This window comes from Cynocephalus volans, chromosome 5 (genome assembly GCF_027409185.1).
Source record: "Cynocephalus volans isolate mCynVol1 chromosome 5, mCynVol1.pri, whole genome shotgun sequence".
NCBI classification, from domain to species: Eukaryota; Metazoa; Chordata; class Mammalia; order Dermoptera; family Cynocephalidae; genus Cynocephalus; species Cynocephalus volans.
The window spans coordinates 111835782-111860069 of record NC_084464.1 but is presented as its reverse complement, the minus strand read 5'-3'; the positions used below and the strand labels follow the sequence as shown (position 1 = coordinate 111860069).

The 24288-nt window shown below is 35.0% G+C and overlaps 1 protein-coding gene across 1 annotated transcript in view; it reads left to right on the top strand.

The window, feature by feature from the left end:
- Positions 1-24288, top strand: part of AK9 (adenylate kinase 9) — a 144099-nt gene that overhangs the window by 56147 nt on the left and 63664 nt on the right. Inside the window, exons 13-20 of the mRNA XM_063096676.1 lie at positions 2175-2319; positions 8380-8490; positions 8579-8683; positions 10837-10917; positions 12387-12523; positions 19287-19443; positions 20303-20417; positions 23580-23656. Coding sequence (XP_062952746.1) covers positions 2175-2319; positions 8380-8490; positions 8579-8683; positions 10837-10917; positions 12387-12523; positions 19287-19443; positions 20303-20417; positions 23580-23656 — 928 coding nt within the window. The remainder of the gene's footprint in view (positions 1-2174; positions 2320-8379; positions 8491-8578; positions 8684-10836; positions 10918-12386; positions 12524-19286; positions 19444-20302; positions 20418-23579; positions 23657-24288) is intronic.

The window sequence follows — 24288 nt, the reverse complement described above, 5'->3', positions numbered from 1 at the left end:
TGGAGGTGGTGTTTTTGGCATGCTCCATACCTAGTTGGTGGTGGTGCTGGCAATGTGCCTGGTTGTGGGTGGAGGATCCCGTCCCCAGATGCATGCCTCAGAACCCCGTGCAGGCCCCATGGCACTGGCAGTGTGCCTGGTTATGGGAGGAGGGTCTGGTCCCTGGCTCCATGCCTGGTTGTCCCCGCTTTCTGGCTTGGTAGCCCAGGGGACTTCTGATCCTTCTAGGGGTTATAGGTGTTCTTTGGTGAAATGAGGTCTTTACTAGTTAATATCAAACTTTGTCTCTGGTTGTGGGTACTCAGTTCTGTGTTAGATTATTTGCTGTTTCCACCACTTAAACTCTGTGCTGGAACTAATTTGTTGTCCTTTGCTTACTTCTAAAGTGGGGGAACTTCCTGTGGGGACCAGTACTTGAGCTCTGTGGTTGAGCTAAAGTGTTGCATTGCTGTTGATTCCCTGGGGAAGGCCTTTTGTGCAGCTCAGGTTTTAATGGTTGACTTTATAGTACTTCTGGGTTTAGTGGAATCCGATGTGCCTGGTTTGTGTAGAAACACTGGTCTGGGTCTGAGTCTTTTCATCAGACTGCACCCCATGCAGTTCTATACTCCTTACCAGTCTCCTCTGAGTGGTCCTTCGCTGATAGGGGTGCAAATCAGCTTTCCTTGCTGTGTCCCATCTCTCCCACTGCCTGTGCTGCAAACACTTTCCATTGGTCAGGCCATGCACTGGTCCCTTGTGATGACTCACCAGCCTGAGTGGCTCCTTTTTTTCAGTTTTTGTGGCTCCTCACCTTTATGAGGGTCCACAGAAACCTTATTAGTGGTCTTACTGGCCTGGGGGCCACCAAAGCCCTCTTCTCCACTGCTGCCTCCAACCAACTTCATCTGAAAGGCACAGCTGCGGCTTTTGCCAGCTCCTGCTCTGTGCACTCAGCAGCTCCAGCCTGGAAGCAGCCAGGGCTCAAAAAGGTCAGAGCAGATTTTCTTTCTGTTATTGTGGCTTCTCCCACCTTCGTGCACTCTGTAGGTCTCTCCTCCTCTTCTCCTGAGCTCTAGTGGCCCCAGCTAGGCTGTTGTTGCTTTCTAATACTTGTAAATTGGTTGATTTGTGGGAGACAGTGATGCTAGGGACTGTCTATTCTGCCATCTTGACCTGAAGCAGGGAAATGTAAATTTAGACTTTAAGGAAATACTTCATCACATCCACTAGAATGGCTAAAATTTGAAAGATTCACAAAACAAAGCATTGGTGAAGATTCAGAGTAACTCCAACTTTCATACACTGCTGGTAGGGATGTAAAATAGTTCAACCACTTTGGAAACAGTTTGGTGGTTTATCATATCATCAAATATACACTTACCATATGACCCAGTAATTCTACTTGTAGGTATTTACCCAAGAGAAATGGAAACACATGTCCACAAAAGGACTTCTGTACAAATGTTCATCACTGCTTCATTCATGATAGCCAAAACCTGGATACAACCCAAATGTCTATCAGCTGATGAATCTATAAAAAACTGTGTTGTATTCATTTAATAAAATACTACTCAACCAGAAAAAGGATATCTGCAATAACACTGATGAATCTCAAAACATTCTGCTAAGGAGGGACAGCTTGAAAAAGATTACATACAGTATAATTCCATTTATAAGAAATTCTAAAAAAGGCAAAGCTAATCCATAGTGACAAAAAATAGAAAGTGGTTGCCAGGGGCCAGAAATGAAATCTGGGGGAGGGGGAAGGAAGGGATGGACTACAAAGGAGCATAAAAGGAACTTTTTGGGGTAATATAAAAGTTCTGTGTCTCAGTTGTAGTTGTTGATATATGTATACATTTGTAAAAACTCATTAAACTGTATACTTAAAATGGGTGCTTTTTATTGTATGTAAATTATACATACAAATTTGATTTTTAAAAAATGTATATGTTTTAATTTCTGTTGTTTAAGCCAAAAGATATATGTGTAACCTGAACATATGTATATTACATATCTCAAAAATCAGTGAATTTTGAACATAACTACAAAGATACCTCAAGCAGTACAAATATTTTTTGGAATATACATTGAGATATAGATATGTATAGACATACACAGGTAAATGAATAGTGTGTTTAATACTCACAGTAACAGGTGCTTATGTTGATTTTCTCAAATATTCTTTGCAGGTAGTTGACTATGCCAAAGTTGTTCAACCACGTTTTGATAAAGCCCGTGAAACACTAATAGAAAATGCTATTGCTCAGGCTACTGAAGCAGCTGTTAAATCTGTGAAAGAAAAGGTCCTCACAGAACTACAAGCTAAAAGACAAGGTAAGCCATCTTACCAGAAATGTGTTTTAAGTTTAGGTAAATAATGAAGTCTGGCTACTTGAGGACAAGGACTTTGCCCATCTGGGTATCCTTGGCACCTTGCACAGTAGTTTTTCAATAAATGGTTGAAGGAATGGATATACATAAGCTGATTCATAAAAAGAGAAAAAAATTTCAATCCTAGAACATTAAGGAAAAGAATCAGAAAGAGCTTCCACATTTGGATTTCTTTACTTTTATGGGTCTACTTACTGGGCAGAGACTGTTTGAGCAGTATTTCCATCTTTATCTACACCAGTCATTAGAATAACAAGAATTCAAGGGCTAGCCTGTTAGCTCAGTTGGTTAAAGCACAGCCTTGTACACCAGGGTCACAGATCCGGATCCCTGTGCCAGCAAGCTGCCAAAAGAAGATTAAAAAAACAAAAGGAGAAAAAATAAAAATAAAAAGAATCCACCTGCCCATGTGAAGTTTGTTGTTGTTTTAGGTTGTTTTTTTTTTTTAAATAAAGATGACCAGTAATGGGATCTTAACCTTTGACTTTGTGTTGTCAGCACCATCCTCACCCAGTGAGCTAACTGGCCATCCCTACATGGGATCTGAACCCGTGGCTTTGGTATTATCAGCACCACACTCTCCCGAGTGAGCCACGGGCCGGCCCCTTGTTTTAGGTTTAAATGTCAGCCCTGATTGCAATTAAATCTTTCTGTTTGGGAAATATTAATTTTAATTTAAAAAGTCCTATCGTGGTAAAACTGGAAGAAGCCTTAGTGATCAATTAACACAGTTCTCTAATTTTACAGATGAGGAAACTGAGGCTCATGGAAGTTAAATGGCGCCCTGAAAATCACCCAGCTGGTAGCATAGCTGAGACTTGAACCCACATTTCCAGAGTCCCAGTGCTCTTTGCCCTGAGTGCTCATTCTGCTTCTTCGTGTATCTCCCTGACTATTGGTCACAGTCAGTCTATTTAGAATAGATAAAAGGTTGTTTTTTGTTTTTCTGTTTTTCTCCAGGAAACTGAGAGTTCTCATTTCGTAGCTACTTTTAAAAATTAATTGATTGGTTTTGGTAGAATTTGTATCTCCAATTGGCACCCTTGTAACTAGTCCTATTAGAAAACACATAAAAGTACCTTAATCTAAACCTCTCCTCTTAATGGAATGCCCTTATTGCAGCACTTTTTATGTACAACATAGGACCTTTCTCATTTTTAAAGATCTGGACACAAAATTTAGGATTAGCTCCCCCAATTTTAGACTAGATTCAGTCACTACCATTTGGATTTCCCAGAAGCTTTTTTGTCACCTAATATGACCATCAGTCCCTCAATTCCAAATATTCTTTTCCTAGTAAAGTTTTTCTCATTTCAGAAGTAATAATAGCTAATATTTATTGAGCATTTACTACATCCTGGAGCTATGCAAACTGCATTGCATGAATTATCCTACAGAATCTTCATAACAAACCTGTGAGGTATACATTGTTATCTCCAATTCTAGTGGATGGAGAAACTAAGGCTCAGAGGGGTTATGAAGCTTGACCACAGTTGACAGACAGCAAGAGGCTGGGATTCAAACCCATGTCTGTGCTCTGATCCTGTATGTCTCTCAAGTGAGCACAGAAAATTGGAAAAAGCAGATGGAAAGAAAATTCACTCATACTTACTCCCTAGAGATATCCACTGTTAAGAATTTGGTGTTTTCCACCCCTCAATTTTTTTAAAATTCATGTTTGTAGTGATTAATTGTGACTTTATGGTATATGCAAAATTACATTCATTCATTTTAAAATAATGCTTCTTTCTAATTAAGATGCAATCATTGTAATAAATTTTGTTTAGATAGATAACTAAATTCATTTTTTTTCCAAGTGGTGAGCCAGTATTACAAATAACAATTACTATATTGTACATAATTTTACTGGAGTTTTGAAATATGCCAACTCTATCTCAAGTTTGTGTGGGTGTGTGTGTGTAAACTTATGAACTTTCTATTCTATTGATCCTTGTCTATTTTATGATCTTTAATACAAAATGTAACTATCAAAGCTTTATGATACATTTTAAATCTAGTAATATAAATTCCCCTTCAAAACATTTTGTTTACATTTTTTCCTGGTTATTATTTCATTCATTTTGTAAAATTTGTGCTTACTGTGTGCCAGGAACTGCACTAGATATTGGAATTCTTGTAGAATTTTGTCAAGTTCTACCACAAATTCCAGTGGGAGGATTGTGTTAATATTATATAATAATTTGGCAAGAATTCTCATCTTCACTATTAAATCTTCTTATGCAGACACATGAAATCTCTGTATTTAGTTTTTGTATATTTACATAACATTTTGTAGCTTTCTTCATGTATTGTCTACACTTTTTTTGTTAAGTTTATTCTAGATATTTTTTCATTTTGTTTCTATTGAATGGGATCATTTTTCTATAATATTTTCTAAATATTTATTACCAGTATATTGGACAGCTGCTTGATTTTTATATATTTATTTGTTAACTATTCACCTTATTAAACTTACTTTCTAGATCTCACAGACTTTCAGTTGATCTCTTGGGTTTTCCACATAGCCAATCACATCATTTTTTTAAAAAAAGTATAATTTCAACTTCTCTTTTTCCAATATTTGTGCTTATTTCCTCTCTTGATTAATTATGTAGGCTCACAGTTCTAGAATGATGTTATATAGTGGCAGTGACAGTAAGCCTCTTAAAAGGGGTTCCTGCTTGTGCTTCTCTGTAAGGTTATTAAGTATCTTTATCTGGAATGGATGTCGAAAATTATCAAATGCCTTTTCAGCATCTTTCAAGATCACCACAAAGTTTTTAATCATTTGACCTATTGATTTGATCAATTATACTAATGTATTTTACAACATTAAACCATTCTTGCATTTCTGAAATAAACCTTACTTGGTCATGATATATTATTCTTATAACGTATTTTTTTACTTCTGTTTATTTAGGACATTTTCCCTACATTTATAATCATAAGTGTCATTGGTTTATAGATTTCTTTTTGGTGTTCTATTTGATTTTGCTATCAGATGTTTTAGTTTGCTTTTTTTTTTTTTTTTTTTTTTTTTACCTTTTTACATACATTAGGAAGCTTCCCTACATTTTCTATGCTTGAAACTATTTAAATAGCAAGAAAATTACCTCTTTCTGTATGGGAATGTTGAGCTTTTTCTAGACAAGAGCACATTATTTGCCTAATAAATCTGTCTCTCTTCTTCCATTAGCCTATAAACAAGTAAAAGAATCCAACATGGTGCCCAAGAGATTACAAAAAATAATAACAAAAAGACCAGCACTGAAATTACATGCCATCCAAATGTTCATCCAGATGATCTAGAATGGAGTTATATTTTTAGTATATTATTTTCAAAATGAAAATTTAATTTTAAAAATTACCCACAGACAACTTACAATCTGAAGGTGGAGAATTACCCAGGCTACTAAAACAGCTTGTTATTCAACCTATTTAATGCTGGACAAAATGGATTCTTTAATTTGTTCAACAAATACTATACCTACTTTGTGTTAGACATGATTCTAGGCACTAGGGATACAGAAGTGAACAAGACACAGGAAGTTCCTGTCCTTGTGGTACTTACATTTTAAAAGAGAGTAGAAGAGAAAAAAAAAAAAAAAGCCAAGTGAACAGAAAGAAAAAAATATAACATGGTAATGGGACAGACACTGATCAGAGCAGGGATGCTGGAGTATTGAAATGACCCGAGAAGACCTCTCCAAAGAGGGGACATTTGACCAAGATCTGGGTTAAGGGAGGAAGCTAGCCAGGCTCCTGGAGAAACAACAGTGGTCTGTAATGTTTCTTACAGTGCATAGTAATTCCTTTCACATCAAATTATGGCACGATGTCACAGATTTTAAAGTTTTCCAGAAATTGCCATCTCCCACCGAAAAATAGAAATAGATGCTGTCTGTCATACACAACAAACTTAAAAGCCTCTTTTTTTTTTTTTTTCAAATTCACTGGTTATTCTAAATATGGCAATAGATTAACCCTTCCTAAAATTTAAAAACCTGGAACTATTTTTTGCTATTGAACTTTACCCCAGTATATTTTTAAGAAAAATATTAAGTGAAACAAGTCAGGCACAGAAAGAGAAATACCACATGTTCTCACTTATTGGTGGGAGCTAAAAATTAATATATAATTCACACACACACACACACACACACACACACACACACACACACACAAAAAAAAAAAAAAAAAACCCCAAAAAAACCGGGGGCGGGGGAAGAAGATATAACAACCACAATTACTTGAAGTTGATACGACAAGCAAACAGAAAGGACATTGTTGGGTGGGAGGGAGGGGAGGGAGGAGGGAGGGAGGTTTCGGTGATGGGCCACAATAATCAATCACATTGTATATCGACAAAATAAAAAAATAAAAAATAAATAAATAAATAATAATAATAAAGACATAAGCAAAATTTTAAAAAAATTAAGTTTTAAGAAATAAACCATAAATGCCCTCTAAAAGGTAATTTGGAAATTATGAAGAATGTTATTTTGATGCTTTTTCAGATTGAGGCTCTGATGATACCACATATGATAAACAAGAATTTTGGCATATCAATTTGATCACTGAGGCCATCAAACCCGGCATTTCAAGTACGAGAGGGATTGAAATATACAGGATAATGGCTAAAGCATCACTTCATTTTATGCTTTGTACACAAATGAATTTTAATTTGTTTTTTATTTTTTTAAGAATGAGGGAAGCTTTTGGAAGGGAAGTTTGTGGTTGAGGATAGTTTGGAATTTTACAATGAGACTATTACTCTTAAAGTTCATGTGGATTCCTCCTTTGTGTTTTTTTGCTCATTTGCAGTTAAACTAAAAGTACTGTTTTTCATACTTTCCTTGGCTTATCTCACACAAATACTAAGAAAATATTTTAATAGACTAAATGGGCTGAAGTATTAATTTATTCTTTTTCCTCTTCCCAAATTTCACTGCACTATTTTAAGAAGAAACAAAAATTGTAACAAGGCATATCCTCCAAGTCATTTTATTTAGCCAAAGCTGCCCTGGGGAATTGAATTCAGGAAGTTCAGTTTTCACATGAATAAATAGCTGAATCTTCTGTCTTTAAGAACTGCAAGAATAGAGTTCTTTATCTTAAAAAGGAAAAAAATTAAAATGTCTCAGCATTTTAATTTTATCTATTAGCTGTTTAGAAATTTTGTTATATGATGTCTTCTCTGTAGATTTCTTAGTCCAGCAGTTTCATTGTATGGTTAGAATTTAACATAACCTGGATATATTTATCATTTTGTGTATGGTTATCTCCTATTATCCACAGTTTTGCTTTCTGTGGTTTCAGTTACCTGTGGTCAACTGTGGTCCAAAAATATTAACATACAATAAGATATTTGGAGAGACCACATGCACATAACTTGTTACAGTATATTGTTATAATTGTTCTATTTTATTATTAGTTATTGTTGTTAATCTCTTATCGTGCCTAATTTATGAAGTAAACTTTATCATAGGTATGTATGTATACGAAAAAACATAGAGGTCTTGGAAATATCCCCTGCAGATAAGGGGTATTACTGTATGAGTATTACATTTTTTATTTGAGCAATTTATTTTTGAATAATTTTGTCATTATTTTAAAAGAGGCTCAGTGTGAACAATTTAAATAATAAAGAAAAGTGCAAAGAAGAAAGTAAAAAATAAAATAAAATAAAAAATAAAATAAAATAAAAAATGGTACAGTAATACAGAGGATGGCAGCTAACATGGAGCAGGCTTCCTGTGCACCAACCATTTCCCAAGCTGGTATTTACATCCATTACGTCATCTAATCCTCACAGCAATGCTTAAGTTTAATGATCCTCATTTGGCAAGCAGAAATTGAGACAAAGAGTGATTTACCAAAGCCACATGGCTCTTAAGTGGAAGAACTCAAACCCGAGTCTGTCTGACTTTAAAGCAGGGGCTTTTAATCACTGTACCTATTCCCAGCTGCCTTTTGCTCACACAGCCAATTATCACCTTACAGCTGAGGCAGATTTAAGAGAACTTCAAAGACAATATGAAAGACAGGAGTTTGAAGAGTTCCCAGTGGATAAATACAAAAGCTTAGAAGAGTTACTCTCTCCAGTCGATGAAGGTAAAGAAATAAATTGCTGATGCGGTTGACCAGGCTTTTCCTAATATAAATAGTTTAGTTGATAAAGTATATCATTCTTTCACTGCAGTGAATACTGAAACCTCCCAAAGAGACACCTCTTTAGAGGATGCTGAAGAAAACAAAAAGTCAGAAGATGCCCTCGAAGTTCAAACTTCTAACATTGATAAAGATGGTAACAAAATGAATTGCTAATGCCATGTTTCTAAATCTTATTTCCATTTATTTCATATTTACTCTTGTTTATATTGAAGCTTAAAGTTACTAAAAAAAAAAGGGGGGGGGACTTTGGGAGGAAAAAAGCTAGCTTTTTTTACAGATTTAAACTGAACAACTATAGAACAAAAATAGATTTACTAAAATGAAGAAGAAAATGTGAAAATGGGGGGTGTCAAATACAATTAAAACCCAAAGAAAGATTTTTGAATGTTTTCAAACAAGATGTAATCATTACCATATAATTGTAAACTCTTAAAAGCTCTCTACTTCCTTTAATGTATTGGAATCAGAGCATCATAAACCCATAATTTTAGCTGTGAAATTTTATCATTTACCCATTGCGCTATTTATATTTATCCTTATAAAATTTTTCTATTCATATTTTAACATAATTGAGAGCATATAGCAATACATTATATAACATTATATTACTATATGTAACATAACATTACATAATCACTATAATGTAAACTATTTTTACCTGTTTTGACTTCTAATGTACTATTTAATTTTATTACTTCATTAGGAAATATTTTAACCCTCATTTTAAATTACTGCACAATTTCTCTACTTATAGGTAGTAGTCTCAACAAGTTCTTAATGTTGGATATTTAAGTTTTGTGGGGTTTTTTGCTACTACAAATAATGCTTCAATGAATTTTTTGCATAACGTTTTGTCTGCATGTTGACATAAGTGGAATTACTAAATTAACGAATATGAAGCTATAGACAGAGTCAAATTGCTTTGCATAAAAGTTGTTCCAAATTATGTTCCCCTCAGTAGTATACAAAATATACATTATTGTTTCCTCAGTATTTTCTGTTATTTTAATTTTTATTTCTGAAGTTTATTATTTTAATATTTGTTAACCATTTATATTTCTTCTTTTTGGACGTGATTATTTTTGTCTTTTGCCCATTTTTCTAAATTGTATCAATTATAAGGTCTCTGTATAAATTTTCTGTATTAGTCTCTGTTTTTTATATTTTTTTCCAAATTGGGTGGTTTATCTTCTAAATCAGCTTGCTGTTTTTGAAGTAGATGTATTCTTCATATTTTTGTTGTCAAATCATTACTTTTCCTTTGCTGATTTCTTCCATTATATTTAGGCTTAAAAAGTCTTCCTCTCAACCAGAGACTTGATACACACACACACAAAATATATATATATATATATATATGTGTGTGTATATATATATATATATATATATATTGGATACACACACACACAAAATATATATATATATATATTTTGGATACACACACACAAAATATATATATATATATATTTTGTGTGTGTGTATTTTGGGTTTTTTAATTGGTTCACAGTTTTTAAGTGCATCTATAATTTATTCTGTTGTATAATGTAGAGCTTATTTTTTCTCTGATTCCTCCTACTGACTGAAACAGATGTGCTTGCCTGCTGTTTATTTCAAGTCAAGTAGGAATTGAACTGGGCACTGTCAGAACTCATGTGTGGCACCCTTTGGCTCCCATACACACACACACACACAAACACACACACAACCTTCTCAGAAGGACCCCACCTCCCATACATTAAAATTTTGGCCACCAAGTGGCAACTGGGAGCCCCATCTCTTCTGCTGCGGAGGGTCCAGCACCAATCCATAAAGAGAACCACTCCCCCAGACTGTCTGTTCCCTCTTTGGGGGATACAGTCCAAGTTAGAAGCAAGCATCAGCACCTCTACCCACTGCTGGAGGGGTGCCAGTATTGCCAGTACACACAGTAAAAAGGCACCCTCCCTGCCTCTTGTCTGTGAGATAATCACAGCCTTAACTCAGAGTCAGGAGGGTGTTAGTTACCTCAGGAAGAGCACTGTTGATTTTTTTCCAATTTAGATCCACTGGCATTGTATTAAACTGAAGTTATTCCTAGGTTTGTTACAGATTATCTTTATTTTCCCTACTTATAGATATGTTTACCTTTTTGAATGTTATGGTTGTTATTTTAATTCAAAAATGGGAACATGAGTCCTGGGTCCTTGGGTTCATACATACCATAGTCTTCCTTGGGAATCCACCCAAGGTAGATTTTCTGTAATAGGTATTTTTAATCTTTAGGTGTTAACAATGATTTAGTCACAGATGAAAAAGAAACCAGTGAAGCATCCATATCGAAAAAGAGTTCTCAAGACCCTAGTCAAGATCTAAAGTATTCAGACGAAGGTAAATTAATATTTGAGTAATTTGATTCTCTTAGATTGTGGTTCTAAAAAACCCAAGTAGCTCCTTAAGTAGAATTTAGAAGGTGAAATGTGTCATTTTTTAAAAAAGCATTATTAATACCCGACTTACTCTATCTTAAAGATCACTCTATTATGAACAGTTTGACATGCAGGAATATTGAAAAAATAACACACCATATATTGTTTTGGTGAAAAAGAATATTGGGGAGACAAGTGATCTGTCTTTCTGCTCTGCCATCCCTGGTTGTGGCTACCATAATAATTCACAAGATTGTTGCTGGAGCTGCAGCCATTATGTCAGTGCATACCGAGCAGGAAGAGGGGGAAAAGCATGGGACAAAAACTGGTACTCCACCCAGCTGAATCAACTCTCTTAAAGAGATGACAGGAAAACTTGCAAGAAGAGAAGGAAAAAAAAATTCACTTGCATCTTATTGGCCATGCAAGCTCTAAGGGAAGTTGGGAGATGTAAAGCGGAGTTTTCTTAGCTGGGTACATTGCTGCCTTGACAAAATCAGAGTTCTTATACAAAGGAAAAGGAGAATGGATATTGGGTGGGTAACGAGCAGCTCCTGGCACATTTGACATATTTGCCCAGCTATTTCTGCCTCATCATGCCCACCCCCCGAGGGATACAGGAAGATCATGGGCTTTTGCCTCTTCTGCTGTGGCTCTCCAGGAACTGTGGCTCTCTCCGTCCCTGGGGACACGTTAAAGCAGGGAGGGCAGCAAGCAGCTGCTCTTTGGAGGCCCTTTTGGGGTTTTCTGGGTTGGGATCAACTGGGCTCTGCCAGAAACTCTACAGATGGAGCCCTGAGGCAGCAGCTCAGAAGCATGACTGGAACTGCAGAGGTAGAGAAGTCAGGGGGAGCTGCCCAGCTCCTGTCTCCTTGGAGAAGATGATGAACACTGATGTCACGATGCAGCCTGAGAGCCAACTCAGCCATGCAAGGAGACACTTCAGCACCAAATGAGAGCAAAAATTAAGTGTGAACTCTTAGAAAACTAGCCCACCGCACCTTTTCTCCATCCCTTGCAACTAGCTTACCTCCTGTCCTCTCACTGTTCCCCATAGTCTCATGCTTGTAACAAAGTATTCATCTTCTTTTCTGACTCATTCCCTAGATGCTTGTGTTTTAGCTTGACTTCCAGAATCTTCTGGTCCCTACCTCTCCTGCCTGACATGACTTTCTTCTTGCCTCATTCACTTTGATTCTGATGCACTGGCTTTAAGTCACTGCTCTGATGTTTTGTGATTCTGTGATTCCTCATTTACTACTTCCTCTCTCTACTCTTATTTCCCACTTCTTCCAGCATGTGCTGCAGAAACACAAAGATAATACTTTCTTGGGTCAGGTATTAACAGTCATGTTTTATTACAAATAGCATTGCCCACTAAAAGCATTAACAGCATTAATTTATTAACCTTTTTTATTTTATTCTCAATAGAAGACTCAATAGAAGAGGTAACTGCAAGTCATCCACAGGTTCTTTCCATTCTTGAGGAGACTATACACACAGAATATATAAACTTTGAACAGCCATATGAAAAACATGCTGAAATCTTAGAGGAAGTTCTCACAGAGGTAAAAAAAAAAAAAAAAAAAAAAAAAAAAAAAAAAAATCCAGTCTTAATTTTTATCATTGATTTAACCAAAACTAAGAAAATGTCAATTTAGTGTAATTATTTTACAGTCTTATTTTACAGTATTGAAATTTGTAACCTTCAAATTTATGTACATATTTTAGTCAACATTGTTGTGTAAAATACCCCAGTGAACAATTGCTAGTGCTCTTTGGTAAATTTTCAGTTATCAACAACATTATGTAATATAATTTTATAGCTTTGAAATTAATTCTTTATTAACTTTTGTTGTCTTTGATTCAGCTCACTTGGTTAAACGATAGTGTGAAAGCCAGTACCAAAGCTGGATATTTCATCTTTGAGCTAATTAGTCAAAAACCAAGACAAATTTTGCTCCCTGGTTAATTAATTTCATCCAACCACCTTGAATATGTGTTCGTAGGGGAGATGGGTGGACACATGAGAGATTTTCCAGTCTAAGAAGGAAAAAAATCTCAAATGCTGTCCTACCTATGACAAAACAGAAGGCTTACCTTTCATTTATAAAGAACAAGATATTCAACAAGTCTGTTTTTTACAGAGATCTCAGGTAAGCATTCAGTGCAAAAGTCAAAGACAAAACACATTAGTTTTGGACTCTCAATGAACTTCTGTATTTCTCTGTGATTTAACTTAAAATTATTATGTGAAAAGAAAAAAAAATGATTACATAAGCATATAGCTAGAACCACTCTATAGCACATTGGGAAGTTTCCTCCAGTTCGGGGCTCTACCAGTCTCCCTGACTCTCGGTTCCCAAGGCTCCCTCTTGGGAACTTCTCATGCAGACCTTTCAACAACTTCCGCATCTCTTTGGGTTGCTCTGTCATCAGTTTATTCCTTCGGAAACATTATGAGCACCTACTATTTGCTTTGTACTGTGTTAGGTACCAGGAATCTGAAAATGAATTAAGCACAACCATTTCCTTTAAGGAGCTATCAGTCAGGTGGGGAAGATTGAACTGACAAGTAAACCAGTAACTGACTCATCATGTGTTAAGAGGCAAATAGAGATGTACAAGGTGTAGAAATTCTAAGAAGGTTGGAGCTATCATGTCTGCCTGGGTGGTAAGACAAAGCATCCCAGAGAAGGAGACATGCAAGTGAGAGATGTGTTTGGGATTGTGGAAGTCCCATCCTTGCCCTTGATTGAACATTTTCTCCATTCTCTTCAGAGTTTATTCTGGAGGATACAAGTCTACAGTGTGTACTTCACTTCTGATACAGGAATATAAGTAGATGGTAAACTACAGCTCTGGGATCATAGGGGAGTTTAAATCACATGAGATTTTAACATCAAAGCTCATATCAGATTGTCATTTCTCAAGAGACCAGAGACCTGTGCAGAAGACTGTTTTACCTGTCATCAGTTTCTGTGATCTATATGATTAGGAATCCTATTTTTCACAAGCAGCTATAGATATGCTCCTTTGTGAAGGGCCTGTCTAAGTCATTTGCCTATGTTGTTTTGGGTTTTGTTTTCTTTTTTTGATTAGATTATTTGTCTCCTTTTTGATTTATATTTCTTAATGTATTCTGAATATGAGTCCTTTGTTGGATATTTTGCAATTATCTTTACAAATATGTTCTATCTTAAGTAATATGAGTTTGTTTTAATGATGTCCAATTTATTAACTTTTTCTTTCACAGTTAGTGCTTTTTCTGTCCTGTTTCAGAAATATTTGCCTACCCAAGATCAGGAAGATATTCTCCTAGGTTTTTTTCTAGAAACTTTGCTTTATCTTTCATATTTATATCTAAGGTCCATTTAAAAAAATTTTTTTATCATTACACAATGTAAGCATTTTTTGTGGCCCTTTGTTAGTTTCTTCCGAACGCCCATCAACCTCCCCCTTTCCCACCTCTGGTAGCCTCGGTTCCATTCTCTTCTAGGTCCATATTGAATTAATTTTTGTGTATCCAAGAAAATATCGAAGTGGCTACTAAGCATATGAAAAAGGTACTCAGCATCATTAACCATCAGAAAAATACAAATTAAAACCACAATGTGAGGGTCAAGTTTCGCTTTTTCTAGTACATGTACCTAATTTCTCTACCACCACTTATTGAAAAGAACACCTTTTCCCCACTACCATAGAACAAGTGGCTGTATAATGTGGTCTGTTTCTGGACTTTTTGTACTGTCCTATTGGTCTTTTTTTTATCCGTGCCAGTGCCACATGTCTTAACTACTGTAGCTTTAAAATAAGTCTCGAAATCGGGTAGTGTGAATCTTTCAACACCCTGTTTCTCCTGTCATTGCATCCTTCTCTGTATAAAGCATTATGTTTTGTTCTGCTTCTTCAAGATTATCTTAGCTGTTATATATTCTTTTTACTTCTACATAAATTTTAGAATGAGCTTATCAGTTTTCATGCACACACACATGCACACATCTCTGTTGAGATTTTGATTGGGTTGTATTGCATCTGTAGATACACTTGGTGAAAACTACCAATTTCACAATATTGAGTCTTCTAATCCATGAATATAAAATACCTGTACTTTATCTTGGTCTTCTTTAGTTTTTCCCAGCATTGTTTTGTAATTTTCAGAGTAGAGGTCTTCAACTTCTCTCATTAGATTTATTTCTAAGTATTTGATGTATTTTGATGCTATTGTAAATGATACTGTGGTTTTATTTTCTGATTTTTTTTTGCAACCATTTTTCAATTCCATTTTTCATATGTGTCTCCTACTAAATTCTATTTCTTATTTGACGCTCACAGTTCACGTGCAGAACAGATCTGACTGATGTACTTGGGCCTAATGTGTGATCCAGGCCAGAGAAAGCAAATAGGTTTTATTTCATTTGCCAATTGATCAATTATGTATGGATCCCTGGAGTGCTGGGTTAGAGTGGATTCTGAAGCCACGACTGACTTTTGGATTCTTTTAGAATTATAGTTTAACATTTTAAAGCCTTAAAAATACAGAAATAATGATAGCTATAATTTCTACCACGTGAAGACAAGAGTCACTCCCTTGCTGTGGAGAATGTTCAGAAATGTTTTCTCTATACCAAACCATTTGCACTTTTACCTGGTTTCCACCTTCACTAGCTACAGAGCACACAAGGGAAGCAGAGGCTGGGAGACGCTGAGGACCTTTCTCGGCAGCACCTATGTTCTCTGCTCCTGTGCTTTGCACACTGACTGTATGAAAGTTACTTTCCCAGCACCTAACAAGAAAATGGTAGCAATATCTAGGGGAGTGGGCCTTTTGTGTCGAACCTACCACCATATGTTTTCAAGCTGAAGTCTGTGACCTGTTGTCCACCTGCACATCTAACCACAGCCTAATTCTCTTGTCACTGCATTCTCCTCTGTGTCATACATCATGTTTTGCTCAGCTTCCCTCTCCACATGGTTTTCTCTCTAACATCTTTACCTCGCTATTGGTGTCCCTTTCTGCTCTGTGTCTGTGTCATTATGTCTTCCTGTACCTCCCATATCTATCTGAGATGTGTCCTACTTCCTCTGATTTCCCATCTCCGTCCCCTCCCAATCTACTCACAAGTGGATAGTCACAAGTGATAAAATATAAAGTAAACATAAAATAGCATAGAATAAGGAAATCCAGAAATAGCATGTTTAAGTGCAGGAAAAAAATAAACATTTTATTAAGTTAAAATCACAAAAAGATGAATGAATACTGTATAAAAATGTTATACCATTTTTATAAATATTATTTTGTCTTGCTCACTCCTCCCCTGAGGATGTCAAAAGAAAGTGTCACTTTTATTTTTGGCTGGTCAAACACCTTAAAGCCCAATTTTATGATCCCCTGATGACAGCTGGGCTGGATACAGATTTCCCAGGGCCCTCATCCCTCCTGCTTTCCCCCCAGGCACAGTCTCCAGACTCAGGCCCTACCACCCCTCTGCTTGGCCACATGCTCTGGGATTCTCTAGGATATGAAATCCTAAGGAAGGCTTCTACCTTCTCCCCACAGTTCTCCAAACTGGGGACTCACCCTCAATAGATTCCGAAAGTAAAGCCGTTGTTGCTGATATATCCAAAACTTGCATCCTCAGGTACTAAGTCCTCATCTCCCAAATCTTTCTTCACTTCCGTGAAGTTTCCTGGACTCAAGCAGCTTGGGCTACTTCAGTGACGGTGGCATCTTTTCTTTCAGCCACCTCTTTCCTGAAGCCATGGGATGTGTCGATAATGTTTCCCTTCTCTCTTCCCTTACTCCAATGTTTTTCAATGTGAGTCCTTTTCCATCTGCATCAGAATCACTTGGGATAAATTAAAGTCAGAAAGACAACTTCTGCATTCAGCCCCACCCTACAAACTCCCCCCAAAAGAAGGAGATCAGAGAGCCTGGCTCTCAGAGTGAGGATGGGAAAAGTACAGCAAGAACAAGCACAAATTAATTAATATCTCAATAAATTATCTTGTCACATTAAGGATGGCAGAATATGTTTTTAGCAAGATTAAAAAAAAGGTCTAGCTTAGGGCTGCAGACCATATATTGTTAAAGTCAGAAACAAGACAATGATATTCCTATCACACCCATTATAATGACTTATGAAAATTTTAGCTATATAAAATTCCTTGAAACATAAATAAGAAGAATAACTATTGGAAGAGGAGAAATATAATCATTTTTGCAGTTGATACTGTTTATTCTAAAAATATTCAAGAAAATAACCTAATAAACAGTAAGAGCTAATACGCATGTTCAGAAACGAGGTAGCCAAAGGAATAAAAATATTCATACCTGACTGGAGCATAAACGTAAAATAACTAATAATAAGCTTGAAATAAAGATGAGGGATCCACATAAATAAAATTATTAAACTTTAAATGTAAGCATAAGCAGATGTCAACAAATAGAGACATAATTTCTTATTAAGATGTGTTTCTCAACTTAATTTACAGATTTGATGTAGTTCTAGTAAAAATTTGAGTATTTTAAAAACTGACAACATGACTCTAAAGTTTATTTAAAAGAACCAATTGTTGAGACTAGATAAAACAGTTTAGCAAAAAAGTTATGATAGAGAGAGACTCGTTCTACCAGCTAGTAAAATGTGTTGTAATGCTACAATGGTATATATGCCTGGTAGTTATACAAAAATTAACAGAACCACAGAGAAGGTACAGAAACAGACGTCAGTATAGATAAATATTTAGTATATGCTAAAGATTGCGTCATAATCCAAAGGGAAAGAAAAAATGATTTAATAGTGTTGACAAAATTAACTGTTGGAAAAAAACTATTTAAATTTTCACCTTATATCAAAATAAAAATAAATTCCATATAAATCAAATAGCTAAATGTAAAAATAGCATTTAAGTCCAAGAAAGTGTAATAACCTTAAAATAATCTTGGAATGGTTGAGGACTCTAGGGACGAATGCAATGGAAGAACTCTTAAGGAAGAATCTCAATGGAGAAGCTACTTAAAAATGAATCTTTGTAAAAAAATCAAGAAAGTCAGAATTTTAAGGCAAAGTTTAGGAAGAGTGAAAATTGATGCAGATGTTTTGGGCAGCAATGTGGCAATGTGTATGAAAAGCCTTTCAAATGTTCACTCTTTTATTCCCTTTGACCTGAAAACATGTCTTCTAGGAATCTAACCTAAAGAAATATATAATATTTGGACAAAGATTTCTGTATTAAGATGTTCATCACTTTTTATATTATAAATGATATAAACATTTAACAGTAAGGGAATGATTAAACAAATTAATATTTATTAATTTGATAGAATACTATGAATTTTTTTCAAAAAGTTAAATGAGGTGGAGAAATTATAAATTATATCTCAATGCTGTTTTAACTCTGTTTCTTTGGAACTTGGACAGTAAAATTTTTATTAGCCATCTATATTTCTTCTTCGCAGTTTTCTTTTTTTCCCCCTAATTCTCTTATGTTAAACATTTCAAAGTGTTTAAAATTCTTTTTTTCAAAAGACAGTTCATTCAGATAAAAATTCAAAAAGCAGGTAATCTTAAATTCTGCCTTTGCCGGAGGGTTTTCTAATCTTTTGTCATTAGCTGAGGGCACACAAATTTGTCTAAATCCCTCGAAATTGGTATATCCGAATATCTACATTACTAATCTCCACATTTGTGTTAAAGTTATTGCTATTGGGGGGAGGGGAGGCATGAGTCTAGCAGAACTCTCTAAGCATCTTCAAGATTTGTTTTGACCCAATTCCTTCCTACTGCTATTAATACCCATCTTAGTACCTCTCAGTTCTCCACTGAGGGATGAAAAGCAAAAGGGAAGTAAGTGAGTGTTTTTACTAAAAAGGCAAGCTTCACTAGGGCCTTGCTACTCAAAGAGTGGCTCATGTACCATCATCCCCTGGGAACATGTTAGAAATGCAGGTTCCAGGCCCAACCCCAGACTTTCTGAATCAGGATCTGCATTTTGTGACACTGGATTATATATAGCAAAAATGTACTATTATATTTATTTAATAAAGGCTTTGGCTTTCTGTTCTGAATTTTTTTTTTTTTTTTTTTTTTTTGCAGCTGGCTGGTACAAGAATCAAAGCCTGGACCTTGGTGTTATCGGCACTGAACCTTTAAAACTTTCAATGTTATTGTTTTAAAATTAAGTTGCCCAGTTGCTCTCTTTTTTTCCTTCTGAAAGACAGAAGAACTCAAAAGATACTTGTTTAAGATCCACAAAAATGACTTATCAAGGTAGTATCTTTGACTCATCGAGCTATGGCAGTAATATTAGTGTGCAATTTTTTCACAGGTAATGGAGGAAAACAAGAATAGATTTTCTGGTGCCCCAAAATATGGAGGATGGATTGTGGACAACTTCCCTATTGTAAGAGAACTGTGGCCAATCTTAAATGAGAAAGGACTTATACCTGATTTGGTAATCTGCTTATCAGATACAGAAAACAATGGTTGGTAAATATTTGTCACATAAATTTGAAAGTAAAGTTGTTATTGCTGATAATATTTTGGGTTAAAATATAGAATGGAAAACTCTCCACTTTCCCTAGGTGCAAATATGACCCCAGCAATCCCTGCAGGAGCTAGAGGTACACAAAATGAGGCTTCCATCCAAGGAAGAGGTGGCCAGAAATCATGTGCTGGAGCGCTGAATGTTCTAGCAGGCCTTTCTAATTGTTCTTTGGAGCTGAGAATTTAACATCCCACTCCCAGGCAGCAGCTATACCTTCTTAATTAACAATATGTAAGACTGAGGACGAAGAATGTATATTTGTTTTTCTTCACCTCGTGTGGGAAAAATTAGGCATAAAAAGATAGCAGAGCTAGGGCCAGCCCCGTGGCTCACTCAGGAGAGTGTGGTGCTGGTAGCGCCGAGGCTGCGGGTTCGGATCCTATATAGGGATGGCCAGTGCGCTCACTGGCTGAGTGTGGTGCAGACCACACCATGCCGAGGGTTGCGATCCCCTTGCTGGTCAAAAAAAAAAAAAAGATAGCAGAGCTAAATTTTAATTATTCTGTCACTTTGCCTCTGAAGGAACTATATTTGAATTGAGAGTTTCCAGAGGAAAAATACAATATACTACCTCTTTTCATGTTTTAGTTATTTATATTGTACTAACATATACCTTTTTTGAAAGGGCTGAAGGTGGCCTATTAATATTTTAAAGAATCTGGGCTCCATTTAGTTAAGTGCTTAAAGGAAAATATTTTTGGGTATAGGTGGAAATTATTTTTTTGTTAATTTCCAAAATATATCTTACTCTATTTTATAAAGCTTTGAAAATAATATTATCTTTTTCTTTATTTCAGGAAAATGTTTGCTTAATAGAATATACTTAGAGAATAAACCTGAAATTGACTCTAAGATTTTAGAAAGATTATTAGAAGAACTACAAAACAAAAAAAAAGAAGCAGCAGCAGCAAGGTAAATCTGCCTAGAATGATAAAACAGATTAATGTCCCTTTTATAGCTGTTAAATGTCTTCTTACTGTTTATACTTATGAAATGTCTTTAATATCAAAACAATAGTCTATTAACTAAATCTGATTCTACATAATTCTAAGAAAAATGGTAATTTCACAAATACTTCCAGAATCTCTAAAGTACATAGTTGTGGATGTTTTCACAGCCCATATCAAATATATTTTAAATCTAGCATCTACTCTCAAAAGACACTGTTAAAAAAATGAGTGCAGGTAAGAGATATGTGTTGTTCTTTTTTTACCGTACTTATCTGTGACTTAATTTTGTTAACTAGTATCCACAAATTGAAGAAATAATGTAATAGGAAGTAAATGAAAATACACTGTAGATATGATTAAATCCAAAGCCTGACTAATTTCTACATAAGTAAAGAACAAGACTAGTTATTTTATATTTGACAGGTTTAACATTGAGGGCTTATTCTCTAATCTGAGTGAATGAAGAACTTTTAAAAATGTGAACACATATTTATGTTCATGGCTGGGTCCAGACTAAACTTTAATAAACTATACAGTTTTTGAATGGGGAATGAAATATAAAAAGGAATAGTGACTTAATTTGCTAGTTACAGATAATTCTTCCTTGCTGAAACATGCTCTTCAAATACTTTAAATTTTAATTGGTTCACTGGGATTTCTTCTTCTCAAAGTGATAAAGGCCTAGATATTTAAGAACTAAATACTTAACCCACTAAACCTCCTACTATTGATGATAGTATATAAGGAGCTTTCTCAAGTGCTATTTCCTTTCCCCCTTCAGATATTAGCAATTTGAGCTGGGATTTGATTTAGGAGAGCTCTTTAAACTCTAGAAATCATGAAGCTGGGTGGTGGGTCACTGTGGAGTTGTGGGGAGAGGTTAACTGATATGTGTGTGCCAGAGGATTTTTTTTTTTAGTGTTTATTATTCACCTAAGTTAGTCATTCCTTTAGGAACTTAACAAAAATATATGAAGTATAATTTATTGAAATTAGTTAATAAAATTATTGTTTGTTATAGCAACTAAAAAGTATTATTAATTCAGACAATAATTACGGACTTATTACATTTACTTTTAGCTTTTAAATTTTTGTTACAAATAAAGCTACAATCTGCTAATATTTTGTTACAATGTATGAGAAATAGTCAGATATTTGAGAACAGATGAAGATCCTGACATAAGAGTAAAACAAAAATCATGTGATTTCTAAAGTTCTGCTACATTTTAAATAGATAAAAAATATATACACCTATAATTGTTTTTAGAAAGGAAAAGATATATCCCCCACTTTCTCCCAACTCTACTGTCTCTTTTGCCATATGGAATTTTCCATATGATTATAGAATTTCTATAATCAATTTTTACTTCTTTTGATTCTAGATGTTTACATCTTTATAAACTTCATAATGTAGACCACTTGATCAGATTGAAGCAGGCTTTTCTGTTTTTAAATGTTGATTTTTAAAATCTAACATGAGCATTTCAAAACAAACTTTTTTTCCATATACTGCAGAAAATGAAATCTAAGACAGTTAAAAAGAAAAAGCAGTCAGAAACTCATTTAGAGGCCTTACAAGCTGGTTAGAACAGAGATAAGCTTAACAGGATTAAGTATTATATCTTGGGTCAAATATCTAAAGACATTCTGAATTCTACAACTTTTCCAGCATCAGTTCCAAATGTGCCAGTCAAATGGCAAAATAATTTCTGTCATCGTTGTTTGTCTTTGGATCTTCTATCAAAGTGGTTTATGGAAGTTTTTAATAACTGGCAGCAAAATTCTTCCTTGTTCTGGTCAGCAATCTACTTTATCCAGGTTTTGGATAAGGAAGAACTCTCAAAAGAGCCCTGTCTGAACTAAGTAGAGTGACTGCCAGTTTGCACACAGCCAAACTGGGGAAGGAGTTCAGAAACAGTACTCAGTAGTCTCAGAGGTCTGGGTCATGAACCAAGAGAACTGGATTTACATCAAGACTTCAGGCTGGAAGGCAGAATTTGGAATCCATTGAGAACGCCCTCTATAACAAGTAATAGAGCCATTGGGAGAGGAGGTGTAGTAATGTCTTCTGAAGAGAATGTATGTAACTAGCTTTCAAAGGAAGGGAAAGTGGACACAAAGCACACTGAATATGAGAGAATGACAGGTCTTAGGAAAGCTGCAGCCTCGTGCCGGCATATGAATGGGCTCCTCTTCACTTAACTAGTCCTTTATTGGTGAATATGTGATATAGCTTTCTGTTATAATTTTTAAAAGATAAAATCAACTTTTTAATGTATGTTCCTTTGTGCAGTAGTATGCCTATTTCTGAGGGCTAAATTCCTAGACATAGAATTTCTAAGTGAAAGGCATATATATTCTAATTTTAAATAAATATTGCCTTTCTTCATCACTTACCAACTTTCCCTATACCTGTCTTCACCGTTGTTAAGGAAGATTTAGTGCTTCAACTCTAATGAAAAACAGATTCCCTCCAGATATTTAAATTTTCATATTCCAGGTCTCCTGAATTTCATCATTATTGTGTTAAAAAGAAAGTAATTAGGATTTTTTCTGACTAGAAAGATAAATTTACAAATTTTCTATTAATTCAATATAGAAACATTTTTTAAAGCAAAAAAGTTAAAGAAAATTAAAAACTCTCATAATGCCACCATCCAGAGATAATTAGTTAAGTCTGATTAGTTTTATCCTAGTCTTTTAATCATCATTTGTATTAATTTTAAGTATAAAATTAAAATTGTGTTGTACATACAGTTTTATACTCTACTTTTTTCACTGAACATTATATTATGAACATTTCCCATTTAACCAGAAGAAAAATGCTACAGATTCTCCCATTTTCCTTTTCAACTTAAAGTTAGGTCATCCTTTATTAATTTTGGCAGGTTATTAAATTAATAGCCAAAGTTTTCAAAATATAACATTCCAGTTTTTCTTATTTTAAAAAAAAAACTAACTGACCTCCACATGAGTAACTTAAAATTTTACATTATAAAGTAAAGGTGTAATAAATATTATAAACAAATTATTCTTTACTTTTCCACTATAAGCATTATTCCTATAATATTGTGAGATGTCTGAATTTCCAGAGATAATTAAATTCCGGACCTTTTCATTTCAGAGAAATCAAAGAAGCAGCATTGAGAATAGAAGAAGAAAATCAAAGGCTATTGGAAGAGATGAATGAAAAAGCAAAAGGCAAACAGATTGATATGACTAATGATGTTCCATTTGATTTTGTTTTGTTACTGCCAGCCATTGTAGTATTTCAAGTGAATTATAGACAGGGTGATCACATTTCCCAGTTTTCCCATGGAAGTCCATGGTCCTGGAGTATTTGTGGTATCTTCTTTCATTATCAAAGTGTTCCAGTTTGGTTAATAAACTGTATAGTTACTGGAGTAATGGATTCATAGGAAAAAGTCTCCCGACATAGACACCTACTTGTGCATCCTTTAAGAGGAATACACAGTAGAATACCTGCTCAGCATGTCTTTAAATGGTTGCTCTTGTCACGGGTGACACATGGCTCTTGGTATCACAGGTACTCCTATTAGAAAGCCCATGCAAAAGTGGAGAAAATAGCCAAATTCTTACTATACCCATTGTCTTTACACTTAAACTTCCATCTTCATTAGAGAAGAACTTACCCTAACAGTTTCTTTTAGGACTAAAGTTCTTAACCTGGAGTCCACGGATAAAACTCAGAGGTCTGTGAACTTCAGTGGCAAAATAATTACAACTTTATTTTCGCTAACTTTAACTGAAATTTAGTATTTCCTTCAACTAGTAACTAATACAGACAACAAATCCCAATAGTATTAGCAGTA